Source organism: Oreochromis niloticus, linkage group LG20, assembly GCF_001858045.2.
Source record: "Oreochromis niloticus isolate F11D_XX linkage group LG20, O_niloticus_UMD_NMBU, whole genome shotgun sequence".
In the NCBI taxonomy this organism is placed as follows: Eukaryota; Metazoa; Chordata; class Actinopteri; order Cichliformes; family Cichlidae; genus Oreochromis; species Oreochromis niloticus.
This window is the reverse complement of record NC_031984.2, coordinates 6,795,006-6,816,022: the sequence shown is the minus strand read 5'-3', so window position 1 is coordinate 6,816,022 and position 21,017 is coordinate 6,795,006. Positions and strand designations below refer to the sequence as shown.

At 41.4% G+C, this 21,017-nt stretch overlaps 1 protein-coding gene across 4 annotated transcripts in view; it reads left to right on the top strand.

Annotated features, from left to right (window-relative positions):
• The first annotated feature begins 4 nt into the window (after window positions 1-4).
• Window positions 5-21,017, top strand: part of nckap5l (NCK-associated protein 5-like) — a 57,044-nt gene continuing 36,031 nt past the window's right edge. For 2 of the 4 annotated variants that reach the window (XM_005477902.4, XM_005477903.4), the window contains exon 1: window positions 5-187. Coding sequence is in view for 1 of the 4 variants with exons in the window: in XM_005477901.4 (XP_005477958.1) it covers window positions 638-665 (28 nt within the window). In the remaining 3 variants the exon portion in view is untranslated. Of the gene's footprint in view, window positions 188-262; window positions 666-21,017 lie in introns of those variants that run through there. The other 2 variants (XM_005477905.3, XM_005477901.4) reach the window with 2 other exon arrangements.

Below are 21,017 nucleotides of genomic sequence, written 5' to 3'. Positions count from 1 at the left end.
CATCACTTTTCCTCCAACCCAAACACTTAAACGGCGAGGCAGAGGAGGAGAGCGGCCGCTGCGGGGGGAGCAGGACACCGCCGCAAAAATGAGCACAAGGTAGAGATTTTAAAGAAAAGAAGAAAAAATAGTATATTTTTATCTTTACCGGACATGGCAACACAGCGGCAGTTTCCATCCAAATGAGGTGAGTTTTTAAAAAACGGAAAAACGCCGTTTCATGTGCTGAAATGCTCGGCTGCCGATGGATTCGCAGGAATACCGACACTGATCCGTTTGCATGCGCTTCATTGTTTTAACATCACCGGGAATGTAAAGGCTGCGCCGATTCACAGCTGAAAATGTTGATTTGCTGCTGCGGGCTGCTTCAGCCTTAAACGCTGCGGCGTTTTTCCTGCGTTTTCTCCGTTTGTGGGAGAAACGCAAGGGCGTAACAGCGCGCTTACCCGTGGCGGAGGGGACCCATTTCGGCGCAGGGTTTGGGTTTGGAGGGCCTGTCCCCAAGAAAAGGGGCCAAAAAAAGAAGGAAAAACCAGGAGGCTTTTCCAAGCTCAGATCCGGTTTGGTTCAGCTGCGTTACGCGGGAGCTGAAATACACCCTGTCGCCGTTTGAGCCTCGAAAACCTGAAAAGGGAACATGGAAAAGGAACTGTCATCCGAGTCCTGTAAGTGCGGCTCGTTTTTCATTTGTCATCTCGCAGCGATGCAGAGAAAAGGCAGTTTATGATGGGAATAAACTGCGCTTCATTAGTGCGGGCTTTGTCAGAGATCCAGGCTGAGTGGAGACTGACGCTGCACAAACCAGAGGGTTTAAATCAAGAATAAAACAGCCTCACAGCGATGTTCGTGAATGAATTAATGTGTCTGCAGCGTGGATGCGAGGAGGGATGAGCCACCCTGTTTTATATCATGTGAAGTTCAGATCATTTTTAAGGAGGAGAGGTGTTGGTTTGATTATTTTACCAGCCGAATTGAGCTCCAGTTCCTCTAAAAATGTGACTTTCACCGTGCAGACTAGAGGAATTTAACTTTAGCTGGTCTGCGCTGACCTCCAGTCTGAATTGATATGTGTGCATGTATGAATATGATGAGTTTGGAAAACCACCAGAGTCCAGCTTAACAACAGGATGCGCAATGCCAAGCAGTCAGTCTTTAATAGGGAGATATTTTTGTGTTCTACGGATCATTTTATCATTTTAAACACTCACCCAAAGTTCAGGACTCGCTGTGTCTAATTAAAAAATAATTAAATCATTCATTTTACACCAGGGGGAAAAAAGACAATCCCCACATTTCAGTGATTGTGATCAGTCAACTAATCCTCGCAGATCTGCTTGTCTAGGAGAAGTCTGAAAATGTTTTGAGGAATTAAAAGTGATCATTTTCACAATAAGTGCATTTAAAACAGGCTAAACATTGCAATAGTTGGTAGTTGTGCTGATAAAAAGAAAATGCAACCAAGCAGGTCATAAACTGATGAAGATATGAAAAGTCAGGCAGGGGTGGATAACCTTTCTCTAATTAACACATGAAACAAACAGAAATGCCATATTTTCATCAGATCTTCTGACGTTTGATGTTTGCCTGCTGCTTTCTGAATTATACATGACATTCACAAAGCAGACGTTGAAGGGAACCTTCATGAATCTGCATTTGATTTTGCAGATTTGGTGAAAACTTTGTTTTGATAATTTTGTAGGACGGCTGGTCAGGCCTTGTCAGGCCATAGAACGGTGACGCTTTTTGTCTTTGTTTCTTTGTTTGTTTACAACTTTTAAAAAGAAACCTAATCTAGTCATCTGGAAAATATCAGTGCCCTTGTTGGCTTTCATAATCCAACTGTCAACAAACTGATTTTCATCAACATGGCATTAAACCAGTGCAGGGTTTATTTTCATTACAGCAGTTTTATTTAGAAAATATTAGAAAATGACGTATAACTAGCAACAGTAGCTGTCACTGTCACTCAAGGCTCATTTATTAACTCAGACTGTTAAAGCTGGACGTAGCTTCCGTGTAATCTATACTACAGTTACAGTAGGGATAACAGTGGTTAGAGACCGCGGCACGATCTTGCTGCCTTTGAAATGGTTGCTCCAAAGATGGGGACCAGGTCTGCGACCCCTCGCAGTCAGTCGCCATCATCAATAAAGCTCATTTTTTGGATAGAATGGGGACAAGTTTCAATTGCATGCAGTCTTTTAGTGATAGTACATCAATTAACTGTGACAAATCAGCAAAAATCACAAGTGTCTCCATCTGTCGAAATGTTGTCTACAAAGCCACCAGGTGGCCTCTGTGCAACCAGCTGGTCAGTACAACTTCCTCCCTCTTCACAAGGTTGTTGCCACTCTAACGGCAACTTGTGGAGTGCCAATGACTGCAGTTCCTGAAATCACCATTTGAAGCTGCCTCCCAAAAATGCTCTCATGTTAAAACCTTATAGAAGAAATAAAGTTAGTCTCTCTGGACAGTTTTTCGCACTTCATAGCAACACTATGGGGTGAAGTGTTTTTTAACTTACCTGTATGGATACTGGAGTCTGGGGCGTGGCTGCTGGGAGATGACTGGTGTCTGCTAGGTTTGTGCTCACAGTCATTGGAGCTCATTGTGATGCAAAACATCCAAGAAGTTTGTGATTTGGTTTAGGTGAGTGAAATTCTGGTATTTTATCAATAGTTGGCAGATATGTGAATGCAGCTAATATGAAATCAGTGGATGATGCCCCAGTGGGACACCTGGACTTTATCGGATGTATCGGTGAAGCTTCGAGTTTTGGCTGTCACTGTTTTAGCTTTATGGAACTAGACGTGATACTTACATCGGGGCTACTTTTAGTTTTTTTTTGGCTATAATGCGAACCATAATTTACAATATGAACATCATGTTGTTCCTTAAGACTAGAAACTAGCGACTAAGACCAGAAAAGTCTTTATTATTGAGATTCGTGGAAAACAAACAGACATGCAGTGATTTCTTGATTTATTTTTGTGATTCTTATTAAGATTTCCTAAAGCCTGATGTGATGTCATTGAATTATTCACATCAGATTTTCAGTTGCAATCACAAAAGACAAAGTAAAGCACAAACTGGAGAATTTTGGACCTTTTCTCTGCTGGTTATTAAAATATGTTTTCATAATGTTTTTCTCTTGTTTAAGTTCTGATAGTTCAACTCGTCAGTGAAAGCAACAGATTGCATGCATCCATGTCACCCAGCACAACAACAACTTATCACCATCTGCTGGTTCATGTTAACAAAGCTGCGTTTTACTAACTGTGATACCTTCCACATTTTCTGAATGGGGTGGATTGTTTCTTGTTTGTTTTCACCTTGTGGGGAATTTTATAGGTTATAAAACATGTGCCAGCAATCTTAACAAGTTGTAGGGCCGTTCTGCGATTACACGAGAGTTAAAACATCTTAGAAATTGCTGTGTAGCTATTAAAGAGTCCTCATTGTTGGAGGAAAAACATCCATTTTAATGATCTGTGCCTGTTGGTTCAAGGCCAGATATACACTCATGCTGTTTCCTTTGTCTCATCGTTTTCTGAAGAAGGACCAAGCTTTAGGTCAGAAGAAATGAGGACGCAAGCATTGTTTGAACCCTGCTGAATTATAGGCTTGCAAAGATGGCTGGAATTCAGGCTGTAAAATATTAAAGTTTCACTGAAGATCTGCAATGAAACGCTCGATGAATCTTTTAGTGTTTGCAGGCTGCTTTTACCTGATTTTTGCTTTGAGAAGAAATGACGTACGCTCGGTTCCTCGTCCAGATTGTCTGCTTTTGTAATGATGTAGTTTGTTGTTTTTGGCAGTTGCAGACAAACACCATATATCATGTAAGAAATCCGCTCTGACCGCATGGCACAAAGGACCTAGAAACCATTACATCATATTTTAAACACAGTGACTGATTAGTTCCCAGAAAAATTGTTTGAGACAAGGATTTGAGGTCACTCAGTTAAACCTTTTGATACTTTAAAGATGTATTTCTAAGAGCTCTTTGTGAACTTTAGAACATCTGCAGTGCGGTGCTGGGAAATCTTTCATTAATTGAAAGGTTACTTTGACTTGTACATAAACTGTATGTTGCCACGGTGACGTCAACCATTGCTTAGTGAAGCTCCATCTTGAAACCTTGACTTGAGCATTTTGACTGTCACCGTATCGATATTTTGAAATCGAAAGTGACAAGCAAAGGGTGGAGTGGAACTCCGCGTGCTTATAAGTATTATCATGTCATAACATATAACATCACATTCGAGTCCTTTCTGACTCTAATGTGGAACAGACTTCATGAAATTCATCAGGAAAGTGTTTACTGAGGTCATAGAAGGCAGCAGAAGGGCTCATTTTCTCATAGACATGTTTTTGCAACCAGAACAGTGGCCCCCTGCAGGTCATCACGAGGAATACGGATTTAAAACATCCATCTTTCATGTACAATCTATCAACGTCTACTAGCCATGTACTGTAAGCTTTGGCAAACCAACCACACCTGCAGAAGCTTGCCAAGACCAACAGAAAAGACAGAAACGCCTCAAGGAACACAACAAAGAACCCGAAGCCTCCAAATTCTCTAGATAACAATCGAATCAAGTATCTGCAGGATGAGACAAGCCCAAACCATGATGCAAAGAGTCCTCTGCCAGCGTCGCCATGCCAGGCACCAGAGAAGACTCCCAGAGGTCCCCGGTCCCTCAATGGACCGAAGGCATTACAAGCAAAGACATTTTTTCATATTCGGTACATTTCAATAGAGTCCCTCTCGTATGACAGCACATAGCTGTGATTGACGTCTAGTCTTGTTTGAAAAATATTTCCAAAATAAAAGCTTTGGTAATGCTGTATGTGGAAAAGAGTTCACCACCATTTATTAACACAATTAGTTGTCAGTGAGATGTTGTTACATGCATTTTATTAATTCACTGGAATAATCAGATCAGCATTTCATGGTTGAGGTTGGCGTTCTGATTGGACCTCTACTGTACATGAGAACAGCATGAACATCTGGATGTCTAAGGAGCGTTTTTTTGTAGGTTTGACTACGGGAATAATGTTTGTTTGCAGGTTTTACCTGGTGAACTTTACACTGGATCACATTTATGTTTGTTTTTCAGAACTTTCTGACAGCGGTCGTCTTTGACTTTACAGATTTGTAGAGTAGCATCTAATCTCTCTGCACCTTCAAATGTTTAATGGTTTGACATCGAGGTCCATTACTGCCCCCACTGACTGTACAAGCCCATTAGCTACTTACAGACTCTGTTAATTACAACAGAAAGCAACAGTCAGTAACCAATTGTTTTCTTTTTGTTATTATTATTATTTAATAAATAGTCAAATATTTGAAAAATCACGACCATCCCTACAACACAGTATTAGATTTCTGTAGTTTCAGGTCATCACTGTGTCATCTGAAGCACCCTTAGAGAACTCCCAGTATGGATTTTCCATTTGTTTAGCTTAGGTGCTAAACATAAGTCTCATTATAGTAAGTAAATCTTTAAAAATCAATAAATATACACATATTTATCATAAAAATGTAACTGCAGGATACATCATGCCTCCTGCTTTCAAGCAAAGTCTATTCTTGCTGCTTTAATTTGAAGATTGCACCATAATTGCCTGGCGATGCCAAAAAGGCCTACTTGCAGGATCACAGGATCTTAAGTACAGATTTAAAGTGAGCTCAGAGAAACTTCAGCAGATGTTTGGGAAAACATCTGCACAACAGTGAGCAAACCACCTCTCTGTTTGTGTGGAAGATGGATTTATATCACACCACAGCAGCGAAGCGTGCAGAGCCGTAAATGTGAAGTCTACCTTTGCTAACTGGGTGGAATTACTGGCATGTGTTTGCTTGAGTCACGTAACTGGAAGAATTTAAACACGAGGCTGGGAGGATTTCAGAACAAGACCTGAATGTGTCACATTTGGAACAATATTTGGTGAGGGACATGCAGCGCACCGAGCGGTTCTTCCTGATAAAATGACCTCAGAGCATGAGAGTATTATGGGGCTGCTGTGCGGAGAAATGTGGTTCCACTCTGCGCTCGCAAGATCACATTTACGGTTTGTGTGCCTGTGTTTGAGCTCGATTGAAGTTTTGCGAGCGCTCCATCCCGATGCAACTTTGAGATAGCCGCATTACATCATGAGAAGCCAAGCCAGTGACTTATTCAAGTGTAATGGGCAGTATAAGTGCTCGCCCGCTCTGTTCGCCTCTAATTGTCCACAGATGTTCTGCACGCCTTTGTGTGCCACAGCTTGTTGCAGCCGGCCTCGCGCAGACGCCACATACGTTGTTCAGGCTTTATTGCAGAGGGGGAAACGTGGCATGGAGTAAGTGTTTAATTTGGCTGCTGGTTCTAGTAACTGGTTTCAGTTATTAAAAACTTTATTAGCGGTCGCAATCCGCTGGGAAACAGAGCTGAGATGAAACGATTAGGCGACCCAAACTGTTCGTTTATGGACAGAAAATTAATCGGCAACAATTTTGATAAATGAGTAAAGCAACAAGAAAGGGAGTAAAATGTGGATTTTTTTTTTTTTACTGCAAACTGTAAGTGACTAATAAAATGTTAATTATTGCAGAAAATTCATCAGCAGCTACTTTGATAATCTGGCAACCCATCAGCTTAGCCTCTGGGGGTAAGAGCATATAAAAATGGAGGCAACCACCATGTTGGCACCCATTTGTCTCTGAATTCTACATTTGAGCCACTGCCTGATGCGTTTCTGAATCCAAAAGAGTGCCAAAGTTTTTAGCTGATGCTGCAGTTAAGGGTGACACGTTAATCTAACTGTAACTGACTGCCTTATTTTTTTAGGCCTTCCATCCTCTAGTCATTGTTTACTGAAGCAGATAAATTAAAGAAGCCTGTCAGACATTAGATTGTTTCAAACTGCACTTTTGTCACATTCAGACCCTCCTTCGCTCTCCACATGGACTTTTTACCGTCTCGCAACTAAAACCTGCTCAGATATGATTCATCAAAAGATTTCATATTGTAAAAAAAAAAATAGGAACAGAAACCAGAAAACTACAGATTTAGTTTGAAGAACAAAGTTTATCATTTGAGACTGGGCACTGTGATTTTTGGAGGGAACTGAACTTTCTGGTTTGACAATGGTAACTGTGTCTGGATTTCTTGTTGTTTATTAATAGCTTTAAGTGGTTTCATTGGTGTGAAGACCTGGTGCTTTTTTGTATTTTCAATTAAGGCTAAATTAAATATTTGTCAGACAAACATTTGAAGACGTCCTCTTGAAGGAGTTTGTGGCTCTGGTGGCAGCAGGTTGTCCTCTAAAGCAGCGGTCCCCAACCCCCGGGGCTCGGACCGGTACCGGTCCGTGAGACGTTTGGTACCGGGCCGCGAGAGTTGAGGCTCAGGTGTGAAATGTATGGTTTTCAGGGTTTTTATCGGTTTTCAGCATTATTTTGTTATCTTTTTTATCGTTAACTCGGTTTTCCTGGGTCTTTTCACGTGTGTTATGAATAAATCTTCTTTTTTTCGGTACGGGTACTAGTTTTATTTTGTTGTATTTATCCGCGACACCTTAAAGGCCGGTCCGTGAAAATATTGTCGGGCATAAACCGGTCCGTGAGGCAAAAAAGGTTGGGGACCGTTGCTCTAAAGTGTTCTTTGGGCAGGTCGCTGCAAGCCAGTGTGTTTCTGATGGCAGGCCACTGCCTTATGGCAACTGAGCTACGGTTAAAAATCCCTGTAAAAACACAGCAGACCAGGGAAACTGTTACCAATTCATAATTCAAAAAGTAGTCAAGAGATTAAAGGATCATTTATAAAGAGAAATATTACTCATGATTTCAAAGTTCAGCACAAGCAGTAAAGCCACCAAGAATGATTAATTATATGACCTTTTTATTTTTAGCCAATGTCAAATACTGCTGTTTTGTCAAAACTAATGGAGTCTTGCAGATGCACACACACGGTGTCCTTTGGTGTTCGGGGTTATGGCACGGCTTAAGCGTAATTTATCGCCCCACAAATGTGTCCGTCTGCACAGCAAACTGAGAGGGATTTTCACCCACCGCAAATGAGTTTCCATGCAGTCCTCCAAAATCCCAACGGCATGTCGCTGGACATGGATTAAGTATACGCCCCTCGAATGCCGACCGGTTGACGAGTGGACCAAAACAGGGAAGGGTGTGACAGCCGCGTTCACCAGGAATGGGACAAGTGTGACAAAAACATTAAGCATGAAAAGAACAGACAGCGTCTGCCGACACTAAATTGTTTTTAACACCCTGTTTCACTTCAGATCTTTGTATCTGATAACTTTGCTCTTCTCCACGGCTGACTGACAGACCAACATGTGACACAACCGGTCTGTGGGCTACAAGCGGGAGTAGCCCACAGACCGGTGGTACCGCATATTTGTGACTCTGTCCCAATCTAACAATAGCCGCTGTCTGCAGGTAGACGGCCAGTCCCTGACTGCCCACAGACTGCTTTCACGCTAACCCTGCTCAATCATAAAACAAGCATCAGATGTCACTTCCTACTCAGCACATAGCTTGTAAAGGACCGCTTGGCGTTACATTTAAAATCACTGGACATGACTCATTCCTATATGTAACATTAATGTTGTGAAAGTGTCTATTTGAACCCAAAACACAATCTGTGTTTGTCTTGACAAAGCAGCGAGTGAAAGTAAAAGGAGGAAGTGAGTGAAAACAAACCACAACAAAGTCCCTGCTGGGATAAAAACTGTCATCTGCAGGCTAACAAATTGACTCCACCACCACCACCACCCATCCAGCCTTCGACCACAGAATGCAAACTTTGATGCTCTTTAAAAGAGGACCGATATATCTTGGTATCAAGGGACTCACTCCAAAAGGCCCCCATCCATTTATTTTCTTTTGTGCCTTATCTGGGTCGCAGCAGCCGAGACCTCACTTTCCCCAGCCACCCCCTGTAGCCCCCCAGAGGATACAGAGACATTCCCAAACTAGCTGAGATGGAGAAATTAAGTCCCCGGGGTGTCCTGGGTCTGCCTCAGAGTCTCCTCCTGGTTGAACATTCCTCCTGGTCACCTCAGCTACTGACAAAATGACAGTACTGGATCCTGAGAAGGTAATGCTTTTTTTCTGGTGTTTAAAATGTTGGAGAAAAAAGTTGAGGAAAAATGTTCCTTCCGATTTTCAAGGTTAAAAGTGACATCACCAAACGCGAGTAAACCACAAACAAAGAAATGTGGGACACTCGAACCAGACTGTTTGTTTGTTTTTGTATACATTTTGGCTGAATAACATAACTAATAATACAAAAAACTATAATAGGATCTAACTTGGTGAGGCAAGGAGGAACTGCAGGTCAGCTTTAGGAGTAGTTTACAATAAACAAAGAAAAATAAGCTCTTTTTAAAAGACAGAGAACAGTTAGACATAATTCTTCATCTTCTGACTTATTTGTTATTCAGAGGTTGTCTTACAAATGTAGTGAGTGGCCATCGGGTAGAGGAAGTAAAGCTGTTAATGGAGAAGAAATATCAGCTAAATCAGTGAATGAGTCATCGGAAATCTTCAGCTTGTGCGATAATCGGAGATAGTATTAAAGTTTGTTGGGTCGCAGAAAATATTTTGATCGTTGTTTGTCAGGACTGTCCGAATTTGGCGATCACTACTAATCTATAAAGTTAAACAAGTGAAACGAGAGAAAATGCAACTAAAAATGGATTCAATGTTAGACACAACGTGTGCTAAACAGAGCCGGGCTGAGTTTACAGCAGATCCTCTGCTCGACAGATGTGTCGTGTCGTACAAAATGATTGCACGAAGTATAAAAGATTTCCTGTGTCTGATACAGGATACAGCAACACAGTTCCTGATTGGCTAATCTGCAGTACAAACCTTCAAGTGACTGAGTGACCCCAGCTGTGTATTTATACATGCTAGTGTGATTATATTTAGAGCCAACTGCTGGAAAATCACGAGAATCTTAATGAAGTCATTCTTTAAAATACTATTTCTAGTTGGGATCCCATTTACTTAAGTATATAAAATATTTTTGTTGATCAAGGGGGCAGAAAAATGCACAGTTTCTGCCAATCAAGTCAAGTGGCTTTATTGTCATTCCAGCCATGTGCAGTGGTGCAGAACACAGTGAAACGAGACAACGTTCCTGCAAGACCTATGCTACATATGACATATAACAGACGATCAACACAGGACTACATAAAGTGCAATGTGCAAAAATGGCAAAAAAACAACACAAAGACAGAACAGAACGATACAGGCACAATACAGTGCAGACACAACAGTGCAATAGAAATGTGCAAAAGACTGAGTATTGTGCAAAAAGTCACTTGGTGTATGAAGGTGTGTGTGTGTGTGTGTGTATGAGATTCTGCATCCTTACAGATTGAGTTGTGCATTTTATTCTACTTTTCTAATAGATAGACTCTTTAATTTCGCTTGTGAGATCAATGTTGCGTTACAGCAGTGGGATAAAGCATGAAAAAAAAACAGCCCGCAATAAATAAACAACACGGTTAAAGTAAAAGCATCCCGGGTGCATAGTGACGGTCTTATACTGTGAGACTTACACTGATTGTAAAACAAAGTAAATAAAAATGAGGTTTTGTTAAAGAAGACTGAAAAGTTAGACTTAGATTGTGGAAGAGATTGGGGCAAATTGCATTATTAAATAATATGTGTCCTATAAATCTGAGAAACAGATGCAAGAAGGTGTGACACAGAAACGTGTGGATCACTGCATTATCATGTTTTATAGCTAACAGAACTAGAGCAGCGAGATTTACTGCCTCAAAAGCCTTGAGGCAGTTACTTAATGACCAAACCGATAATGAAAACAACTCAAATGATGAAGATTTTGCATTAAAAAAAGATTTAAAACCATTAATAACTATAATTCTGAATATCTGCCACGGGTAGTGGAAATGGAATAACATGATGAACAGCAGTGCAGCCATTAAATTGTCATAAGTGACCATACTGTGATTTTTTTTTTTTCTTCTAAAAGTCACTAAAATATCTCGGTTGCTTGAGCGTTAACAAACTAATCCTTTCAGCGCCTCAGAGCTGACATGACTTTGGTAGATAACATGTGGTTCAACAGACCTTTCAGACATTCAAGGTCAGTCAGGCTGTGAAATATCAGTTTATTAGGTGGTTGTTCGCAGCTTTAAGTGGGAGGAAAGAGCAACGGGACAATAATTTAATCGATTTGAAGTCTGGTAGGGGTTTGCAGACAGGTCAGAGCCTCCCGCAGTCGTCCTATCTCCTCGGTATCCCCCCCCACCTCCTCTTCGTGCTTTGAAGACAGGCTGGGCTGGGGCTGGGCCTTGCTCCTTATCAGCTATCAGTTCAGCCATTTATCACCCCACTGTCTGATGCATGCAGGTAGTGTGGTTACCATGGTTATACACCAAAGGCACTCCTGCATTAGCATAGCAAATATTCATCAGCTGCCCCACAGAGTCGGCGCAGTAAGACGGAGCTCACAGCAGGAGGCGGGACTGACGGGGAGCTCTGCAAGGCATCATCATCCTCATCCCAACTGTTTCCACGCTCACAGCGCAAATACTCACATCAAAGGAGTTATCTCCGCCTGCATTGTTTCCCCCACAGCCCTTTGTTTACTCCCCCCTGAACCCCCGCCACCCCAACACAAAGCTTATTCTGATTATTTGTGTGCACATCACAGGGAATATCAGCCAAATGAGTCACAAGCAGCCAGCCTGAGGCCCTGACCTCGTGTTCTCCATCTTCGCGCAAACTGCACCGGAGCCTGCTGTGTCAAATGTGGCCTCTAAAATATGCATGATTGAACGTGCTCGAGGAATGCTAATAGAGCTCCCACCAAATGCAGAGGCCACCCTACAGAGGAATCTGCGGTCGTGCAAACATCGAAGCTGGCAAAACACCACTTTAGCCGCCGCAGCTGTAACAAACATTCGATTCATCCGTCCGGCCAGAGAAAATATGGCTTGGAATGAAGTTTTAATCAGTTCGCGAGCTAACCGGGTCCCCACCACGTCCTGCCTTGCCAAAAAAAAGAGGATTAAATGGCCACATTTTGTTTAGTTTTGGACGGAGGAACAATCTTGTAAGATTCCTCTCTCAGATTTACGCTTGGAGTCGTGACCCGTGATGACTCTGTGGTTAAAGAATAGCGACAGAGGGAGATTTTCTTTTTAATTCAGCCTGCCTTGAACAGTGTGTCTTTGTGCACTGCTGCAGTTTATTTTCATTTGTCTTAAAATAAGTTGTTATTGAGGAGATTTATGCACCCCCACCTTACTCCTTCAATCCCTCTCCCCCTTCCCTCCGCTCGCCTCCCACAAGGTGCTTAGCGAGCCGCTTCTGCAGCTTCAGTGTTTTCAGAATCTCATGAGCTTCCTGTTTCAAAAACCTCGCCCATCAGCTCCAGTCGTACAGCTTTAAAAACATCTTCCCATCGAGCTTGTTTGTCAGAGAGATATAGAGCACTTTTTTTTCCCCCTTTGGAGCTCAAACAAAGCTCTCCCTCCATATGTAACCCTCCATATAGTCTGTACCATAAATAGGTCTTCTTCTTGGCCCGAACTTGGGAAAAGGATGTGGATGATGATGATGATGATGATGATTACTAAGGCTGAATCCTGGTTGAGTTTGAGCTGCTGCGGCTGGCAAGCAGATGTGGCCAAATTTGCAGAAAATGTCCATCTTGCGCTCCATCTTTTCTCTGGTGTTGCTGTTTGGTTTTTTCGCACTCCGGCTCTTCTTTGGGTTATCAGCCTTCACCGAGCCAAACGTCTGGATGAGTGCTATCTCCGTTTGAAATGAGGCGGAGTAGTTAATTACAAGCTAATCCCCAACTGCAGCATCAGATAGAGTATTTAATATGGTAGGGGTTGAAATGATGATCCCCATGAGGATATATAGATACTGCAGCAGGAAAACCTTACTTAGAGCGACGTGAAATATGTAAGATGAACCCAAACAACAGGAACAGACTAATATGTTGTAAATAGCTGATAAAACATGATTACTGCATTTTATAGAGCTTTTATGTGCATTTTTAACACGGTCAGGAGCCTGCCTTAAGACAAATTCAGTGGCTCTGACCAAAGTGTTGTATTTTTCATTAGAAAGAGGTAAAAGATATTCAGTATTTAGAATAATGCGATGGGAATTCATCATTCATTGGTCAGACTTCCACCAATCTGTGGAAATTTCTTGTTTTCACAGATTATGTCCAGAAATTGTGGTGAGAATCTGTTTTGAGCTCCATTCAGCGTTTTCCTTTTTCACATGTAATACATATGTAATGACAGTACAGAGTTCCTTTTATAAAATACAATGAAAAAGCAAATCTAATCTAAAAATAGCAAAATCAGTATAAAGATTATCCAAGTTACCTCTGAATATTCTCCTTCTTGGCCAAAACTACAAGCTGAAAATCTTCTAAAGTGGAAAACACCAGAGTGCTAAAGTTCCTGAAGCTTTTGGGGGTAAAACATTTTGATCTGTGGTTTGTTTGCTGGAAAATCAGTAAGAAGGTTTGGCTGTTTTTAGGAAAGAGAAAAAAAAAAACTGAGGTTAAAAACTGAGGGGAAACAACCTTTACTAATGTAACTACCTTGGTGTATATTTGGTCTTTGACTCAGTAAGAGGAGTTACCTGTTTTTGGCCTTGTAATATGGACGCCAATACAAAAAGCAGGCTGAGTGTAGACGTGGATATTTCTCTAAGCTTTTACGTAAAAGCTCCTGTGGTGGAATGGCACACATAGGTGACTTGATAAATCCTGAGTTAAGCCCAAATTTAGCTGGATAAGTCGCTAATCTTCGTGCCAGAGCTGGTTTCACCTGTTTTAGAGTGGCCTCGTTGCAGCTCTCTAAACTGGACACTGTAGCAGCCTTTGTCCTGGATCGGCTCGTCTGGCGTCAGCAGCATGTCTTGTTCTAGCTTCACATTTTTTCCAGGCATGTCAGGGTTCAGCAGTTTGATGTGAAAATGAGTCACCAAAGACCTGTAGTAAAGGCGTTTGCTGACACACATGGAAATGTGGTGCAGCGGTGGACGAAGTGCAGCCGTTCCTCTGGCTGCAGAGCTCGTTGTCTCGTTGGCAGAGGACGGCACCTCTCTGCGGAGTATTTACAGCCGTACGAAACCTGCCTTTACAGGGGCCACAACAAATGGTTTTCATTACCGGGTTTTTATGATCGCAGAAATGGACTGCGGAGCATACTTTGAATCTTTTCACATGTGAGCATTTTATTAAGGTCACCGTCTGGAATGAGACTAAGCTGCTTTAAAGTTTACACAGGGAAACGAGGCTGCACCAGAACATTTTCATTTAATTGATTATTCTGATGGTTATATATTCATGATTTGGTCTTTAAAAGCTTTAAAAAAAGCAAATTGTTACAATTATGGTTGCTTAAAGAACAAGTTAAAAATGCAAAGGTAATCATTGATCTCCTTAAAAGTGAGAAGGCATTGGAGAAGCTGAAACACATTACTACTGACGGGCTTTTAATACTGATAAAAAAGGCTTTTGTCTGCTTAGTTTTGTCAGTAGATTGATCTGAAGGTCAATAATGCTATATAGAGCTGTTCTTGCAAAGGCAGATGTTACAATGTTTCATTGTTTCATTCAACGTGTGGCTGCACGGCGTCAACGCATTAGCGCGGTTAGCTTGTTAACGCGTTAGCGCCGTGGAGCCCGAAGCACGGGCCGATCCGCGTTAACTCGCTAACGGAGATTTGCTGCGTTAATGCGGTTATGGCGTTAACGTCATTTTAAAGAGATTAACGCTGACAGCACTACTTCAAAGGGTTTCATCAAGAGAAAAAGAATGAATTTGCATAAGTAAAAATAATTGTAGCCCCAATTATGTTTCTTAAAGATTATGTATATTAAAATGATTTTCAACAGTGCAAATAACAAAAACCTGCACATTGCCTTGGTGGAGGCATATTTAAGAGAATATTTAGGAGATTCTTGTGTCCTTTTCTTTATTTTCTGTCTTATATATGAGGAGTGATCAAAAAATAAATGCAACAAACCTTCTCTGATTAAAATTTGGATAATCTCATGTTTACAGTTCTGTTGTTGGACATGTTAAGGCAGCTTCTCGACTTGATGCTATTTTTAGTTTGCTCCCTGGAACTTCTGAACGCTTAAAAGTGTGCTATCATTTCCGTGTCCACGAACCTGCCTGGGTCTGGATGATGTGCATTTCATCATCAGATGGATCAGATTTTTTTTTAATGTTTTATAACCACTCAGACATTTCTGCAGACACACAAAACTACAATGCACGAACTACGTAAGCACCCTTAGTCGGATTTCAAATATCTATAACAGGAATGAAGAACTCCCTTGTGGTGTCTGCAGCTGAGTATAAACCCAGCGCTACGCTGTAAGCTGTACGATTTCCCTGTAGACCTGAAATGTATACCTGGACCACCATCACATCATATTTGGCTACCTGCACCTTCATCCACTTCCCAAATGTTAAAATCGATTTGAAGGCTTACCATTTGACACACTGAGGGTGGTCCTGTGCCCAGTGCTAATGGAGCTTGATGCACTGAGAAAAAAGGATTTTCCCAACACTCCTTCCAAATGTCGATGGAGCAGCCAAATTTTTTTCCAGTTTTTACTTTGTGAGGAGCACTCTCACCTCCTATATTGTTTCAGTGTTGGATGAAGATATTAAACATGGTGAAAGTTTCCAATAAGGGGCAGCCAATCAGAAAAAAGTTGTCCTAAAGAGAGGAGCGAGAGGAGCTAAAACGCCTTGTTTCAGGCAGAAGATGAAGTGAGTAGCTCTAACAAGGCCCAGTTTAAAATGAATGGGGATTATTTTAAAGTTTGAATTATGCAAAGATAGTCTGGTCTAGGGCCTGTTGCCTGGTTTCACTGATTGGCAGCAGCTTGGTGTAATGCATCCCTTAAATACGCATAATTATTTCTTTCTTTTATTACATGTAGAAAATGCGTCTTTTACAGCTTGCTTTCTAGATTTTGTCTCAAAAGCAGGATTTTTAGTTAATGAAGAAAAGCATCACATTTTTGCATATGAGAAGCTTAAATAGAGAATATTTTACTTTGTTTGATCTTAAAATGACTGAAGCTGTTTCCATAAAGAGTTGCTGACTGATTGATGCTGCTGACTCTGTGCTCTGTGTAAGCCATTTCTGCTGCACAGCTGAGCACCATCAGCCAGGCAGACCAGAGCCAGCCGGTGATGATGGCTCGCCGGTTACAACTCCTGACTTCCTAATGAGGTCCGACTAAGCCGAGGCTTCATGCAAATTAACACTAAGGTTTTTTTTATAGCCCCAGCTGTAGACCCCGCACATCCCGGTGTCACATTTCATGTCGGTGGATTAGCACTCCATCCTCACTTGGGGCTGCACACATTACATTAAACTGTCTGCCTCTCAATGGGCGTTTGTGCCCCACGGCTCTGATTTACAGCTCTTATTCAGACAGTTGCTTCTTTTTGCCTGACCACAAATGGCAGCGATGGACCATCTGCTAAAAAAATGCGCCAGATGTTTTCTCAATGAATCTAATAGAACATGAAGGAAAATCACGATTTAGCAGAGCCCACGGCGATGTCTTGAAACTGCTTCTTTTAACCAACAGTCCAAAAACAATCAGTTGGTTTAAAATCTGAGAAATCTGAATAAGGGAAGAAAAGTCTCTCTGCAGGAACCGTGGTATCAGTTACACAACCAAATGTCATCTTAACAAAAAAGTTAGAACCAACAAATTATGCCATCTTTGCTTTTTTAGCAAAGATGTTTTTAACTAGCTGTTTTTGGACTAGTAAATCACAAAATGGAGAACAGTCTCAACCACTTTTTCTTTAAACTTCACAGGTAAAATATTTAAAGGTCTGATTTTACAGGAAGGGAGATTTCCGTGGATTTGTTTTATTATAAAAAGATCTGGTGGCTTTATAAGCACAGTGAAACTTTTAAAACACTCATTCAATGGAACAAATGTACGCCTCATATTTCAGCAGTCAGGAATTCAATAACATTGTGATGTCACAACAGTAGGCACTGCTTACTCTCAAAGATCTCGACTACGATAAAGTACACCAAACCTTCCGTTACTGATAGGAAGACACGCTTCCCATGTGAAGAATTCCCACTCCCTACTTTTGAGCTATAGCGGTACATTTGGAAAGCCACACAGTTTAAATGTTTAAATATCCAAACTGTGAAACACTTGGTAACTCTGTGCTTGAAAAAGGGCAAAGTGTGTAATTATTATTAAAATAAACGAGCATTTTTGGTTGTGTTTTCAAAGAGTACACAAGTAAATTGTGGTCTGTACAATTTAATGAGGCTCTTGATTAAATAAGTATTATCCACTCATTAAATGAGCTTGTTGTGGCTCAGACAGACTCATTCAACTGCTTGTTAACACAGTCTTTAAATCACATGGCAGCATTTAGTGCATTAGGGATGTTGATGTGGTCGAGACGACCCACTGAAGTTCAAACTGGGCATCAAAGTGATTTCAGTGACTTTGAGTGTGCCATAGTTGTTGGTCTGAATATTTCAGAACCTGCTGATTTTCCTTGAAAAAAATGCCATGTTGATGTCAGAGGATAATGGTCAGACTGCTTGGAGCTGATAGGAAGGCAACAGTTACTGGTAATCCATAAAACCACTTGTTACAACCACAGTATGCAGAAGAGCATCTATGAAGGAACCATATGTTGAACCTTGAAGCAGATGGACTACAGCAGCAGAGGATCTCACACGAGGCCACTCTTATCAGCTAAGAACAGGAAACTGAGGCCACAGTTTACAATGCACACCAATAGAAGATCAGGAAAATGTTTCCTGGTCTGATGAGTCTCTTGTTCCTGCTGCAACATTTTGATCTTTGGGTCAGAATATGGCAGAAACTACGGTGGCCCTGAGAGGCCAAACGGACTGCAGCTTAAGAAAACACCGGCAATAAGAAAAACGCTGCAAAAGCACACAAAGCACAACGGAAATAGGAAAAAAGAAAACAGAAATGGGGAAAAAACAGATTTCCAAAAGCACAAGGGAAGTGTTTCTGGGGAGACAATAACCTGACGGGTTCCCTTCCCCTGTGCCAGTTGAGACCAGTTGCAGGAACCAAAATATGCTAAGAATTGCGCTGGGAGACACTTAAAAGAAGTGGAGGATCTATCGGTTTTGTGAGGAAAGAAAAGATGAGAGGTAAGTGTGTTAGCCTAACTATTAGCCTAAAAATCTGTCATGAGTATTATATGAATCATGATAAAACACGCCTACCATGTTTTGGGTTCCTGCAACTGGTCCATCGGGTTATTGTCTCCCCAGAAACACTTCCATTGTCGTTTTTCCTATTTCTGTTTTGTTTTTTCCTATTTCTGTTGTGTTTTGTGTGCTTTTGCAGCGTTTTTCTTCTTGCTGGTGTTTTCTTAAGTTGCAGTCCGTTTGGCCTCTCAGGGCCACCGTAAGAAACAGCATGGAAACATGGATCAGTCCCATCCTTAATACAGAATGAGCTTTATTTACATGCCACAGCCTACCTGAATATTCCCTTTCTCACCAGTGTGCCCATCTCCTGATGGCTGCTTCCAGCAGGATCATCACAAACTGATTTCTTGAAGGCAGAATGAGTTCATTATACTCAAAATGGCCTCGTCGGTCACCAGATCTCACTGTAGATACTTCTGCATAAGTATCTCCGTCTTCTGGCTCGGATTCTGGTTCCAATGTGTACGTTTTTTGTTAGCAACTGACAGTTATTAGAGAGCTCCGCCAAACTCAAAGAGTTATGATAAGTCACCAGAGGTTGTTAGCGTCATTTGTGGCCTGGCGACCAAAAAGAAAGGGACTGTACTGTTCTGAGAGGGCCATCAGCACCGACATAAAAGCTCAGGCTGTAACTGAGAGAGAGACTTAGAGACTTAGAGCTTTTTATTGTCATTGTGCAGTTTCTTGCACAGCGAAATTGGGTAGCTGGACCACAAAGGTGCTAAAGTAAGAAAAAGAGAAACCAATATACATCGAAGGTGGAAAATAAATAAATAAATAAATAGAATAAAATAAAAAGCAGTGTATATATATACATGTGTGAGTGGAACTATATACATGGTGTATGTGTAGGAAACATTGAAACAGACTGGGACCAAAATAATTGCACTTGAGCCAAAAATATTGCACAGAACATGGAAAGACAGATATTGAACTGGGCTGAAAACGAGGGTATAAAGGCATGAAAAAATTATTTGTTCAGATGAAACTTTAAAGAAACATTCTGGTGTTATGGAAAAGAAGGTTTAAATCACTCGTTTTTCCCCACCAACAGTCCAAAACCCAAACACTCTGAATACTTTATATTTGCTTTGTAGAAACATGCAGCAAATCCTCTCAAGTTACAACTTAAAATGAGGAAGTGTTTCATGTTTCTGCTTTGAAAAAAAAAGGTTTCCTTTTAACAGACAACTTTTGTTCAGTTATCACTCCAAACTCAAAGGAGTCTTTTTGCTGGAAAATAGTGTGGTTAATATTCAAATGTAATGATTAACTGTGCTGGTGGCACAAAATTGTAATTTTGTGAGCAAATAAAAACCAAACGATCTCATCAGCTGCTCTTCTTTGTTCTTGCAATGAATTCTCTCAGTCTTTCCATTTCAACAGTTTTAAGCTCAAACTATAAACGTGTAGAGAGTAACTGTCAGATTAAGCGATTAAAGCAATAATCATTAGCTGATGCCCTAAATGTTTCTGTGGATCATTGATTAGTCGACTGTTTGTTTCACTTCCTGTCTGGATGGTTTGTTTGCTGCTGTCCTTTGTTTTGGGGGTTGGGGGGGTTTCCTGTGTTATCTTATGTAATCAGCACATGAAGAGCTGCAAGTGTGCGAAAAGCGTGTTTGAGACAGAGGTGTCAGACGGCGCCGTGACACTGTCACAGGTCACGTTTCACGTGTTGTTTGCATTGCATTTGAAGTCAGTCACATGACCGTTGCCGGCATGCCTCCAGGAGATGTTCTTCCCCTCGAGTTTCCTTCCATTAAGATGCATTTCTATCACCCTTTGGCTCTGTTTTTGGTACCATTGAGTTTCTCTGAGCCGCTGCTGAAGATCCTCACTCGAGGGGTAGAGTGGATGGCGGAGGGGGGTGACAATAGGCCTTTTATGTTGTGAGTTATCCTCATTGCCTTGTGTTAGCTTCGGGGTAACATGTGACCAGCCCTCATTCAGGTCATGTCGGCGCTCTCAGTCTTTGACCCTCTTAGAAGGGAAGCTACTCCCTCAATGTCCCATTCATCCCATACAGATCTCTGTGTGTGTGTTAATGCCTGACACAGCAGCGTTATGACAAACCCCTGACAGCCCTTCATTCAGCTTTTTCAAGTGACATGTTAACTGCTGATGCGCTGCGCTGCGGGTTGACAAGCTTAGTTTTTTTGTGCTCAGGTGCCACAAAGACGCATTATGTCCTGTGTGAGCTGCATGTGGCAGTTAACCATAGACTTGTGTAATTTTTATCAAGTATATTAATAAAACAGTGCTGATACAGAAACCCTGAAACACATAGTGTGAAAGGGGAAGCATCTGAATCGCTCAAGAATCTTCTTGCTATAATCTGAACGAATGTGCAGGGTTTACTAACATTAGTATGTTTAAAAAAACATCTGTATATCTTATGTTCAGTTATATTTGAGTGCCTGTTGAGGTGTCTCTGTGTTGCCTTCATTTAAAGTTGCCTTCTCAGACATTTGCAAAAACGGTCGTTTAGTCGGCAACATGAAGCATCAAGTAGTCGTAACTGCATGTTTGGAAAAATTTAACTGTGATTTCCTATCACGCACCTTTTTTCTCCACTGAAGATATCAAAGAGGGCACCCGACTTCCCTCTGAGCTCGATACGGTGGTGCTAACACTGCTCTGTCAGGCCTCTACAGGTAGCATGACTGCAGCACTCTCACAGCTGCTGACGATAAGTATCTCTACACATTAAAAATATCTTAAGGCTTAAGTT